At 38.0% G+C, this 13,973-nt stretch overlaps 1 protein-coding gene across 1 annotated transcript in view; it reads right to left on the bottom strand.

The window, feature by feature from the left end:
* Window positions 1-13,973, bottom strand: part of spns2 (spinster homolog 2 (Drosophila)) — a 64,933-nt gene that overhangs the window by 13,446 nt on the left and 37,514 nt on the right. The window contains exons 4-8 of the mRNA XM_043239151.1: window positions 10,061-10,212; window positions 6,035-6,101; window positions 2,396-2,538; window positions 1,872-2,024; window positions 1,594-1,783 (exon numbers count right to left, since the gene is read on the bottom strand). Of these exons, the coding sequence (XP_043095086.1) occupies window positions 1,594-1,783; window positions 1,872-2,024; window positions 2,396-2,538; window positions 6,035-6,101; window positions 10,061-10,212 (705 nt within the window). The remainder of the gene's footprint in view (window positions 1-1,593; window positions 1,784-1,871; window positions 2,025-2,395; window positions 2,539-6,034; window positions 6,102-10,060; window positions 10,213-13,973) is intronic.

Here is a 13,973-nt window from a genome sequence, read left to right as displayed (position 1 = left end):
CATTCGGGACGGCAGACCAAATGATGTGACATTTATTTCTATTAATACCGTAAATTTGATAATTTACTGTAAAATTTGCCCTGTTGCTCTAAGTGAGACTGACAGGCATTCAAATTTATTCCAATTTAAGTGATAAATGCCATCACTGTTCAAAAAATATGAGTCTGCATATTTTAAAGTCTCGTATGCTCACTGAGGCTGCATGTATTTGATCAAAAATACTGTAAAACAGTAATATTGTGAAATATTATTACAATTTTAAGTAATACATTTTAAAGTGTAAATTACTTCTTTGAATTTTCATCATTTCTTAAGTCTTCAGTGTCACACGATCCTTCATAAATCATTTATATATTCCAATATAGTGCTAAAGAAACATTTCCTATTATTATGAGTGTTTGAAAACAGTTTAAATGGTTACATTTTTTTTTATCCATCACTTTGGTAATTTAGTGCATCTTACTAACTATTCATTTCTTAACATAATTTGTAAATGATTTTTATTATACTATAAATTATTCTTTTATTGTGTCCTTTATTGCTCTATATTTAACTCCAAGGTTGTGTGAGTTCATGTGACCCGCATTAGACAACTGAGCAGCCAGGTCTACCCCCAGGAAACACTCTCTTCCTTATTAGAATTATTTTTACAATTCGTCACAATTTTCGTCACAATTTTTAACAAAGGCACACAAGGTTGCAAAACCAGATGAGTTTGAAGGTACGGTCTGTAACCAGTCTTTCATATTTAAGATAAGGTGGCAAATGTTGAGCAAGCTTGAGGGTTCTCAAACATAACACCAGATAGATGGCATTATCACAGTGCACTGGGTTCTTCTGTCCATAGGAAATACCTGACTTCAGGCTTCTTATCATTAACACTTACGAGATTCCCAGGCCAATTATTTAGTTCTGACCTGATTGCGTGACCTGGTAGAATTTTTTGTTTTCTTATACAGCATAACTTTTTTCTATTAGTGACTCAGAAATGCCACAGCCCATTGTTTCTCAGCAGTAACTGTGAAAACTGCTCCCTTTTCCTGCTTTACATGCCAATTAAACAAGTACACAGCGCCTGTCTCTCTTATTCTTTTAGTATTGGGTTTGGACCTAACAACCCTGCCAAGCAACTGTTAAACCCACTGAATGCAACAGACTTTATATCGTTTAAAGCCTTATGCTGAACGCTGAATAGAACTGACCTTATTTGACTTTGACTGAGAGGACTCATTATAATACAAGTATAGTCAGAAGGGAGTTGTACTAGAGATATCCAGGCCACAGTGTTAAGCAACCTTTCAGGGGAGAATCTCAGTGTTTATGCTGCAATTCCATGGCAACTAATATAATGAGAGATGTTTACATGAAGTGGTCGAATATTGTAGCAATAACAGATGGGTAATCCATGGAAGACATTTAGAAGAGATATAAACAATAAAGTGCAAAATATAAACAATATAAGCCTTTAATATAACTTTTTATCCATTTAACACATCCTTGCTGAAAAAAGTATTAATTTCTTTAAAAAAAGCAAAAAACTATTTATTAACACAACAAGTAAGTTTTGAAGAAAGTCAAAATAGAGTTACTTACATACGCTCCCACAATGCTCTTCTTGGCCACAACAAAGATGAGGCAGATGAAGATAGCAGAGCCCAGCATGCTGACCGCACACACCAGCGGGTCTGCACGCTCCGTCTTCTGACGGCAGAGGCGTGTGGTCACGGCACCGATCACCACTCCCAACAGCCCCGTCACACAGGTGATGGCTCCGAATATCAAACTGGAGATGGGAGAGACATACAGTCGTTGTTAGAAGTGTAATGTGTGTATTGGTACATTGCATTTTTAGTGGCATGTGTATGTCGGACCTGTCTTTGCTGCTGCATGGTTGAAAGGTGCAGCTCACTGCTGTTTTCTGCACCACCTGAGCTCTGACCAGGTACTGTGGGATCCAAATCCCAAACGCCCCCGTGGCAAATGACACGGCCGCGGATGCCAGAGATGAAAATACATAACTGCGGCTGGGGAGCAGAAAGAAAATGAATGAATATGCAGACGTTTTTCTTTTAGTCTTGCTCTTTATATTTTGATCAATTTGGCCGCAACAAAGAGGGCTGGTCCAATAGCGATCAGTCAGTTTAAATTATTAAATGTTTTTTATTATTTAAACAGTTGATTTATACTTGTATTATATCAAAGAATACTATAAAAACTCCACAAATTTCAAATACAAATTTCAGTGAAGGCCATAAAAACGATAGACTTTTAAGGAATCAAGTTCTCCGACTCGATGGCTGATTAAGTGATTACATAGTGTACGCCCCAATCCTGAATATTTAATCCATTATGTTCTTGAGTGATGAATAGGAAAAAGAATAAACAAGTGGCATACTTTTTGGCAAGAGCTTTCATGTCACAGAGCCAGGAAGTGCGTGTCTTTATACGTCCAGCGATATGGTCAGCACTCCCTCTCTTTGGCTCAGGGACAAAGATGAAAATGAGGGTCCCGGCAGTCAACCCCAACATCGGAGAAACCTTGAGACAGAAGACAAAAAAAGAGTTGGAAAAATAAGATTGTAAAATCGAAACATATTTATGTCTTGTTTGAACATCCTTGCCACAAGATTAATGTACTTGAAACAAAACTACTTAAGATTTCATGATGTTTTCAGTGAATATATCTTGAATTCAGTTTATTTATTGTACTCCATTGGTAATCTGTTAAGAATAAATAAAAATCAAGTGTTCTTATATTATTATATTGCAAAAGTCCCGCATAAGAATGCTTCCACAGTGCAGTACTCTCTGCTGTAACTAGACTAAACATTTTTGCTTGTATTACTTCGAGCCTGTGCCGTCTGTTAAACAAAATCTTGTGCGCTGAACAATAAGAATCTGTCTCGCATCCTGTTTGGTCTAGCAAGTTATTCGCTGAGTCCATAATGGTGGTGTTATTTTGTGATTATCTTATGGCTTAGCATGTTACAAATTAGGTTTATTTATAATCATTATATTCAGTCGGGGTGTGTAGTGTTGGCAGTGTACTAGACTGCTGTGTGAAGTGGACACCATTAGGTGATGTTTCTTTACTCCGTCCACTCGTTTTCTTTCTCAGTTTTCTCCCTTGTGTGGGAGCAGCTGCGGTCCACCAGGCCATGAGCTATTATCTCTTTTATCATCCTTCCTGATGGCTACAGCACAGCAGTGTGTGTATGTGTGTGCACGCATGTGTTTGTTGCTTCGCTCGCCCACATGGAAGCAGCGTAAGCGCCTCCGTCGCTTGTGAAAGCCAAAGCAATTCTGTCTGTCAGTCGCAATCCTCCTGGAGATCATTTATAGCACATTAATGCAAAGCTCTGCACAAAATTGTGTCTCTTATGGGTGTGTTTGTGTGCGTGTAAAGATTAGTCATCTGCACTGCACAACAATTTCTAATCTGTATGTTTTTCTTGAGGAATAAATCAGCATATTTGAATGATTTCTGAAGTGTTATGTCATGTCAAAGGTGCAAATTACTTTGTAATAGTATCTAAAAATAAAAAACATCAAACTTATATATGCATATTTATGTATATATATATATTTTTTTATGTCACTAGCATTTTTTTCTTGTTGGAATTATAAAAACATTTAAAATGTAAATTTTATGCTTAAAACAAGACCAGGTAACAAAAAATGAATTTTTTTCAGTATTTAGCTGTATAAATCCTTACAGTGCACAACAAGAGATTAAACAGATCGCTGTGTCCCATTGACGTGATGCTGTTTTCTGATTCTGTGAACTGAATGTGTCTCTGTGTGCACTGTGTGCTTTTGATACAGAGCTGCAGTGTCTAGCTAAAGCCTGGATTTGGTCTTGTTATCCCTCCATAACTAGAAATCCCAGCAGCTGTAAAAGAGGTCTTTGCAGTGGACCTATTTTCTGTCAGTCACACTGAGGAGATTCCTCACAGTCTAGTTTCATATCAAAGCCTGCGTTGATCAGTCATCTTGAACTCTGACTCTGACCCGCACTCTACTATAGTGTTGTCAGTAGCTGCCCTTTTCTGCTAATCTCAAGCTAGTTCTGTAGCTTCTTTCTTGCTTGTTGAGTGCAATCAAAGAACGAGAGAGATCAAGGTGCTGTTTCTCCTGGCATTTCTGCTCCCCGACCTGCAGAAGATTGATATGGCTCTCAATAATTATGATCTAATCCTTCATTCCAAAAAAACACGCTCCCTATTCAAGAACGGAAGGCGATTGAGTTCTTTAGGGCCCTGCAAAACAAGCGGAAAGTGGCACGAAATGTTTTTTCCCTCCTCAGAACAGGATATGGCTGATACGGAGTACCTTTTCATCTGTCTGTTGTTTTTAAACGCATTTAAAGTGCCACTGATGATTAATAGTCCTCCGAGCCACAAGCTTTGTCTTCTCAAGGAATGTTTTACTGGATCCAAGAGTTCAAACAATGGTGCTCCGCTACTGTTTGCAAAAGTGTTTTGACAAACTAGCTCCAAATAAAGCTATTCATGTTGCTGAGGGTCACATAACTGTCATGCAGAGAGGAGTTTTTGTAAGCTTGGGAGGGTTTAACAAGTCTCCTTTTAGGCCTAAGAGCTTGACAGCCAAACCTCGTTGGGGTTTTAAGAGGCAGTCACACATCAAGCGTAATTCAAGTTCACCATAAGACACTCTGTGGATTCTTTATGACCCAGCAAAAGGAATACCCTACTGTTAAAGTTTAAACCGAACAAGTGAAGCAGCTGGTTTCAAAACAGCAAATGAAGGACAAAAAAGAGGTCTCTTGCTTTTGCTTCCATTCCTTCAATGTCTAAAAAGAGCTACCTGGTCTCATGGCATAAACCTACCATGGTGCACTTTTTAGCAAGACACAAAATGCGTACCAACAAGTACTGCAGTTTTCAAAAGAAATGAATACTATGCCAACAAAACTCTTTATATTCTTTTCCACACAAAGTTTTGATTGAAAAAGCATAATTTTCACAAAATTGCTTGAAGAACATCACGTTATGATTTCAAAACAATATTAATATGCTGGGATATTTGACAATTGATGCTTTTGAACATTAGAATCACACATATCCAGCTTCATATCTATGGGTTTTCATAGACTGTAGGTTTGTTTGGTAGCTCACGGAGTACAGAGAGGAGCTCCAGTTTGAATTTGAGTTACACTACGGTTCCACAAAACAGCTCAAATCTGTGAAAAGGAAGTTGAAATGGCACGGTTGCATCAACAAAAGTGTTGCATTTGTTAACACTGTCGGGTAGGTTTAGGGTTGATTTCGTGTAGGGAATATTTCCAACACAATAGAGCATTACCTTTTAGCAACAGCTTACATATATTTCAACAGCATACCAATATCAAGGTAATAAAAACGTACAAGGGTACTGTATTGAACCTGTTTACCAATCACTCAGTGGAAATTTAAACATGGAATTTTAAACTGCAGTGAAATGTGCAGTAAAAACAGTGTTGCACAAAAAGTGCACAGAGGTACATATTTTTATGAGACCAGGTTAAAAAAGTTATAGGCCACAGCCCTTCCTCTCACTCAATCATTTCATAAATTAGTAATTTTAGCTGCACTAAAGGTGCTCGGCTTGGCTCTTCTGGTTAGTGCTGTGGTACATCAAGGCTATTGAGGAATATCCCACAATAAAAGGGTCTGTGTAAGTGAGCCCCCTCTTCTCCTGGGTCTCTGCAGCACAAAGACGGCAGTGAGAACTGCAAAGACCTTGTTCTTCACGGATAGCGTGTATGAGCAGAACCAGAGAGAGCTGGAAGTAATGCTAAATTAATGCACTTAAGCTAGTTGGGTTGCCAGTGCCAATCGCATAGGCTTCAAAGGGGGCAAGAATGCTATGTTGCTTTTTCAAGAGACCGGCTGAAGGTATTTTGGGATTCACCTGTCTGCCATGGGTTTTAGGGATATTTTTGACCTGGACGAGAGGAAGTTGTGTGTATTTGTGGAGGCCGTGTATGCTTCCTCTAAAATATTGATACAACGCACTTTTCAACAACTCTTACCCTCAGAGCCCAGTACCAGTGCCCTCCAGCATCTTTAGCGATGGATCCCAGGATGTAGCCCAGACCGCTGCAGACAGAGAGCCAAACATGTCATTATACGCAAGCAAACATATCATATTCTATGCATAAACACACACTCTCCATTTGGTTTGCTGGGTATTACCGGAGCTATTTTAATTTTTGGATTTTAAAGTAGTTTTTCAATTTGTTTTAGTTTCCACTTGCCAGAATTAATGTGATAACTGGTGAAATTATGTTTTTTGCTGTCTGTTGGCGCTTTCATTTTTACATATTCATTTAGCACATGTTTTCATCCAAAGTGTCTTACATATGAGGACAACAGAAGCAATCAAAACCAGCAAAAGAGCAATTATATGCGAATGCATATTTAATGCAGAGGGGTTATAAATGATTCAGTTTTGTAATATATATTATTATTTTATTATATGTATTTAAAAAAAGTACATTTGTTTTACAAATTACATTTTACATTTTATTTTCCAATTAATATCAATTAAACTGCAGATGGTTTATTTTGAATAAGTAAAAAATCTAAATACAGCCTAACAGCTAACTAACAGAATAAACCACAGTAAAAACTTAATATACTCTATACATATATGTTAGTTAAGTTTCAGTTGTGTACTTTTTGTGTTAAAATAACACTGGTTTAGTTAGTCATCCTGCCCCAAGCTGTTTTTGAGCTGAAGTAGCTGATCTAGCAGCCATTCCCAAATGGTTTTCATCTATGGTCTGCCAGCTGGTATCTAACTGACTGACAAGGGTCCAAAATCAGACTGGTTTAAGGTATTTTTTCAAATCTGTTTTGTGTATGCCTCATTGACTTGGACTGTCTTATTTTCCTGATTGTCTTCCCCACCCAAAGCTGTGTCATACACCCTAAAACTTTCATGCTCTGGGTAGGCTGGCTGAACACAGCATGCATACTAATGCCGCTGATAATGGCTTTACACTGAACATCACCTCCGGCTATGTAAGAGAGTCAACCACTTAGCATTACTCAGGGGCTTACAATGACAGATCAGCTCAGAAGGAAAGAGAAAGGGAGATGACTGGGGAGAGACGCCAGCTTCCCACACTGTGTCGCTTGGGTTTTTAGATTTGGGGACTGTGGTGAAATCCGAACATCAAACCTTCGAGTGACCTAATTCTGAGAATTCCTGTCTGAGGTTGTAGGATATGGCTTCAGAGTGCATGTGTCTCGTGAACTTTCCTTTAAGTCCTTCTAAGGCGAGACTGCCTGACATAGAGTGATATAAGGAAAAGAAGAAGACGGCCACTCAAGGTGGGATCTGGTATCTGAGGAATCTGTGAGTCATATCTCTTCAGACGTAGACCAAACTCTCTCAGCTCTACATCCTGTTTACAGTCTGATGAAGTTCATAATTGCCATGTTATGATTTCGTTGTGTAGATGAAAGCACATGTAAAATATTCTTTCTGTGTGCTATCTGTATTCAGATTTTCTGGTTTGAGACTATCACTGAATGTTAATGGACTAAGCTGCCTTTAATCAGGCAATTTATAAATAGTTTTCTTGTCTTGGTGTCTTGCTGTTTTTCTTCCCATCAGTTCATTTCAGTTCCACAGTATTCTGATTCATTGTTGTTTTCACTCTCTGTCTGCCTCCATTCCATGTTTGTACACCTGTTACCAACCCTCTCAAACTGAAGCAAAAGAAAGTGAAAGGTTTTTACGATTTCAAGGTTTTATAACAGTGTTGTCACTCGTGCACTTTTGAAGTGTGAGGAAGCCACAGTAACAAACGTATTTGCAACTATTTGTTTTAATGACAGGTTTTAATGTCAAGTTACAACCAGGTTAAAATGATTAGGAGTAAATAAGATTTGAGTAAGATGGCTACAGTATTTATTAATCACGTGGCTGCTGAAAATTCAGCTTTGCATCACAGGTATAAATTAAAGGCTAAACCAATATGAAACAGAAGCAGTTATTTTTTTATTGTGATAATAATTAACTATAATACTGCCTTGGTGAACATACTTTGAAAAACATAAAAAAAATATTTTCTTTACTGACCCCACCTGGTATTTTACATTCATTAAGGTACTATATACTAACAGAGTGGTTCTGAACATTAGTCTCTTGTATTTGGAGGTTGTTCGTTTTGTATTGCACATCATGCGATGGAATGACCGCAGCGTTTTAATCATTCTGTTTAAATTTGGAGCGTCCCTCCCAGCATTTAGCCTCATACCCACTTCCTGTTTTCCCAGACACTCGCGCCAGGCTGTCGCTCAGCAGGTAAACCACATTGTTTATCTTTCACTGCCCCTGGTATATCCCACTGATGGACCAGTCTGACCTGGCCCATCAAACAATAGGACCTTATCAGTAAATAAGCTCTCATAAGGCTCTCAACATGAGTGTGTCCACTGGGTCTCATTCGATGTCAAGAACCCATTAATTAAAATTATTTATTTAACCATCTAAACCTTGTTGATGCATCGAATATGACTACTTGGTAACTTACTGTTGTTTTGATTGGATAAGAGGTTTAAGATATTAATTGCAAGCATTCACAATTAGGTGCTAGCATTTTTATATGTCTGTAAATGTTTGCACTGTTTTCCATGCCCATAAGAGGACTCAAATTTCCTGCTAGACTTTTTTCCAGTGGCTGAAGTCACTTCCTGGACACAGTAACAACCTGACTGCAGATAAACAGTGCACTAGACAGGAAGTGAGGCGGCACACTGTAGCGCTCTAGTCTTTCACCTCTTATTGTTCATAATGTTGATCGTTTGTTAGGGCCGAACCCATTTAGCTTGCAAATACCTCAACTCTCCCGGGCCGGCTATTTTTCCATCTCGTCCTTTCCTCTGACTGCGTTCAATCTCTCATCGATACTATTACTAGCCCTCAGAACAGGTCTTATGGTGACAGCTGCTGTGTCCAGATATTTCTATTCCTCAGTTCGGTGTGTGTTATTCGACTGCATGGATAAAACTCTAGTTTGTGTGCTAGCGTTTTAGGTTGCTGTTTGTCTTCCACATCAGATTAACAATTAAAGTGCAGGAAGTTGTATCTGAACGTTATGCAGCTAAAAATGCTGCACACATACGGTCATGAATTTTTTATCACCTTTCCCGTTTATTTTCCCATTTTCTCTAGTCTTTTTCCAGTTCAGTGGGCAAAATAAAATGTCAATGTTATGTTATTAACTATAATAGGTCAGCTTAAAGTCGTTCACAGCGGCAGCAGATTTAGAATATCATTGTCCATTTGGCCCATCTGAGGCGGTGACCACACAAAATGCTGTGCTCAATTCTCCGCAACTGACCTTTACTGGGTTGAGATGGTTTCTGAGATTATCTGGCTGTCAGAAGCTGTTCCCTTCAGCTGCAGTTCAAATAAACCTGACACGAAATGTCTTAATTTTCATTACATTTCTCACCATTGCTTGTTTAAAAAGCAATAAAATGACCAAGCTGGATAACAGATTGTATTATATGACTTACAATGCTAAAGTGCTAAACATCTGCACACCTTTAGTTAAACTGCTTAAGCAAAATTAAATCGCCTGCACTCCCTGTGCATTTAGTTTATTGCGAGTTTTGGTTATATTAGGTGGTTTGTTTGGTTATTAAGAATCAATATTTCCTTTAAATGTCTGCATCTGATATTGATGTTATATTGCGAGGTTTATTTAAAGGAGTGTTTTTATTACTGATTTATCCCCAAGTAAATGTCTATCATTGTAAATAGTTTAGAATAAGATAAAAACGTGTTTCTCTCACCACTAAACATCATTGTGGGTTTTTTGATAGTATTCTAATAGTTTTTTTTTTTTTAAATCTCACAATACTCTGTTTATTTATTGTTGCAAAATGTATTGTAAATATGACAAGTTTAACTAAGTTACCTATTTTATACTTGAAAATGATTAGATGTATGTGTATTGGTTGACATTGATAGTATTTGGTAATAGACTGAGAGAAAAATACAATGGTATTGCTTATTATTGATGTCTATTGATGCTCACCTTCCCAATGGGATGGCCAAGTAGAAGACAGAGAGCATTACGGTCCTTTTGTTGTTTGTGAACAGGTCTCCAATGATGGTTGGAGAGATGGACGAGTAGCTTGATTCTCCAATTCCCACCAAGCATCTGGACAACACTAACAACCAATAATACTGCAAAAGAAAAGGTCACATGATTAGAAAAGCCGTAGGAATTTATAAAGTATTCAGCTCATGGCATATTTTCTCTTCATGGTGTTAATGATGTTAACATCAGGCACAAAATACAGCTCATTAATCCCCGAAACATTTTCATAAATCTGTATATTGACACGTGTGGCTTTTAAGATGTTTAACATTTTTTTTCAAAACTGAACATATGTTCGAGGCAAAGTAGCAAGTGTCCTACATTTCTATAACAGTGGGAACATGTGGCTGTTGTCCTCTGACCTCTATCTGCGAGAAAGGAAGCCAGACTAAGAAACCACCCTTCCCTGAAATGGCCTAGACTTTATGTAGTCGTTCATGTGAAGATGTTTAACCGTGGGTGTGTGATGGACATCTATACTGCTGTGGGGGATTTGGGTCACCCTGGCAGCCGCCCAACTGAGTAGGCTAGTTATAGATTTCTCTTGTTGCCTGTGCTCACAGTTGCTTTTATGCTTTTTCTCACTCGGCTTCATAATATCTGAATGTAATCTATTATGATATCACCGGTGGTCTCAGTCTGGCAGCAATGTGGAGTCTAGCCACTCCAAACAATGATGGACTGAGACAAAGTGTGATTAGCAAACACGGACACCCTCTAGAAACACCAGGGCATCCCATTATGATATGATGCACATATACAGCACACACACGCACACACACAGATCTGTCATTGCAGACTTCGATGTGTGAAATCTCCTGAGGGGGCTCACACAGCCACCTGACCAGCCAGATGCTGTTGTGTCAGACTTCTGTGAACTAACAAGCTTCCTGTAAATGCTAATGAGATAGTGTTCTATAGCTATATGTGACCCCTGAACCCATCAAAACCAGTCATAAGAGTCAATTTTTCGAAATTGAAATTTAAACATCATATGAAAGCTGAATAAATAATCTTCATATTGATGTTTGTTTAAGATAGGACAATATTTGGCCGAGACACAGCCATTTGAAAGCACCTTTTAAATTTGTCCAAATAAAGTTCTTAGTAATGCATGTTACTAATCAGAAATTAAGTTTTAATATATTTAGAGTAGAAAATTTACCAAATGTCTTCATGGAACATGATCCTTGCTTAATATCCTAATAATTTTTGCCATTTAAAAAAACGATAATTTTGACCCATACAATGTATTTTTTCCTATTGCTGCAAATATACCCCAGCGACTTAAGATTGGTTTTGTGATTCAGGGTCACATGTAGTCTCTGCATTTATTTGTTCACAATCATATTGTGAAATATTACTACAATTTGAATATAGTTTAAAATATAACTAAATTTTTAGTAGCCATTTAGCATCCATCAGAAATCATTTTAACATGCTGATTTGGTGCTCAAACAACTTTTTTTAACCAATATTTTTCAGAATTCTTTGATGAATGAGTCCAAAGCAACAAAATTGATCTGAAATTATTTTTTGTAAAAACATATTTCAGTAATCAATGGCTTCTGCTTGTGATACACATCAGACAAACATGTTTGCTAAACAAATGAGTTTACGTTGAATTCATCCCTTGCTCTCAGAACAGAGGCAGCAATCTTCTTATCCTCCGGCCATTCGATGGTCACTTTGCATTACAAGGATTCCCTCACTCCCTTTCCTGCTTTTCATCCTTTATTCTTTTTCACCTGACAGTCTTTGGTCTGACAGCAGCCCCACGACATACAGCCAAAAGAAAAACAACTTTACTTGTTGTTGAATGTTACATAATTCTCAGCAGGGGAATTTCTTTAGTGTACGTGACAGGAATCAGCAATGAGAGACTGCAGCAAGCTGGGTTATCCTCTGGCACTGAGAGGATTTCTCTATCCCTCCCGCTCACTCTCTCTTTCAGCTCCTTTCCTGCTTTTCATGACTGCTCAAAAATGACAAAAGCTATGTACTTGTTGTTTATTGAGTGCTGTGAGGGAATAAGAGAATAGAGACATGGTGGAGAGGGAAAGTGGATGACTGACTGTTTGTTTTTACACAACCTTTTTTTCTTTGGCTATGCTTTGGCTATCATTTGCTGAATATACACACATCTTTAGTTAAGTTCATTGAGGCGAGACACACACACATTAATGTGCCATCCATTGTAATTTATAGCGAGATGGAGGGGAGGGACATATATTATACTATAGAGTACACATTTAAAATATAATACTCATTAATTATTATACATTCTGAATATAAAAGTAAAAATAACAGAAAAAAACATTTATTTGGTCAATGTACAATATTTAATCAAAAATAAATGATTTTGCATATCTGGAAAATATTATTAATAATTAAAATATTTTGAAAAATGTAAAAACTAAATTAGATTTTTTTTTATGTTAAACATTTCGAATTTTGTTTCGACCAAATAGATGGTTGAAGTCCACAAAGTGGACGCATCTGCCTCGTCTTTGTTTCAGAACACAACCAATCCATGAGGCCGCAGTATTGTAGGATTGACTGTACGTCTGGCTTCCCTCATCCCTCAAAACCATATACATAAACATGAGCTTTCTGCATGAATATGTGCATATCTAACTAAAAACCACCACTGACATCCCCTGATGTTTTGTTTTCTTGTCATCTGACAAAAGCGACAAGATGATGTTAAAAACGGTCATGGGAATCAAGCGTCTGTAAGGTCTCCCTTCGTATGCCTTACTAAAGTTTTTGGGATTGCGATAATGTTTAATGTTTAACAAAAAAAGTCTTTAAATCTTGTTGCAGCAACACAGTGCAGTGAATTGACTGTCTCTTCCCAAAACCCTGAGAAATCTCATTAAAAGAAGCCGAACATCGAATTACGAGGGACTTTAGATGACAAACAGATCAGCAAGAGTTTGTGAGGTTGGTTTAAGCTATACAGAGATTTAGAAGATATGTTCTTCTTAAAGCAGAGTGCCGGACAGCCTATTCTTTTCATCACACTAAGAACTGTTTTACCTCATCCAGATTTCTTATCCCATGACTTGATTTCTTTACCTAATAGTATTTTTCATCATTTTGGTTTATTCTTATGAAACACAGCACTCTCCTTATGATTAATGCAACGCAGAGCTTGCAGCAATGTGAAGGTAACATTAACGTGATGGTTATGATGTTGATGTAAATATGAGATGATCTGCAGATTTCTCTTGGTGGAGAACATTATATAACAGCCCACCGCCCTGGGTCGGATGATGGACAGATAAAGGGATATCTGCAGTCTCCACGCTCATGTGTGCGTATGTGCATGTGTGTGTGGTCTGGGAGAATCATGTGACTTTGATGCAGAGTGGCTTGGCCTGTCAGTATCGACTCAGCATTGCAGATCGAGGGGATTAGCGTATTTATACCCCCGTTGCGTTCGGCCATTATACTCCGACCACACACACGCACACACACATCTTATATATAGAAATGCAGTCTCCACACGCTCACTGACGAAACACAAAAGGCTAATGGGAAGCAAACTGCACACGCATACACACAAGATATCACTAAAATCAGTTAGCGTAGCCGCAAGGAACATTCCTTCGTTGTCATTTTGCAGTCTTCCTCTCATTAACGTGGCCTTTTAATTAGCCGCGCTTTCTATCTCTGTAGCAATAACCTCCCTGGAGACTGGCCCCACACACACACACACACACACACACACACATACAATTTGATTGAGGTGGTCTGTGACGGATTATAGTCTGCTTTACTCAGTTTGGCTTTGCTGTTGTCTCACTTCCTCTCAGTATAGGTTTATTCACCTGTTCTCATA

This window comes from Puntigrus tetrazona, chromosome 5 (genome assembly GCF_018831695.1).
Source record: "Puntigrus tetrazona isolate hp1 chromosome 5, ASM1883169v1, whole genome shotgun sequence".
NCBI classification, from domain to species: domain Eukaryota; kingdom Metazoa; phylum Chordata; class Actinopteri; order Cypriniformes; family Cyprinidae; genus Puntigrus; species Puntigrus tetrazona.
Note: the sequence above shows the minus strand (reverse complement) of the source record. Positions and strands in the feature narration are given on the sequence as shown.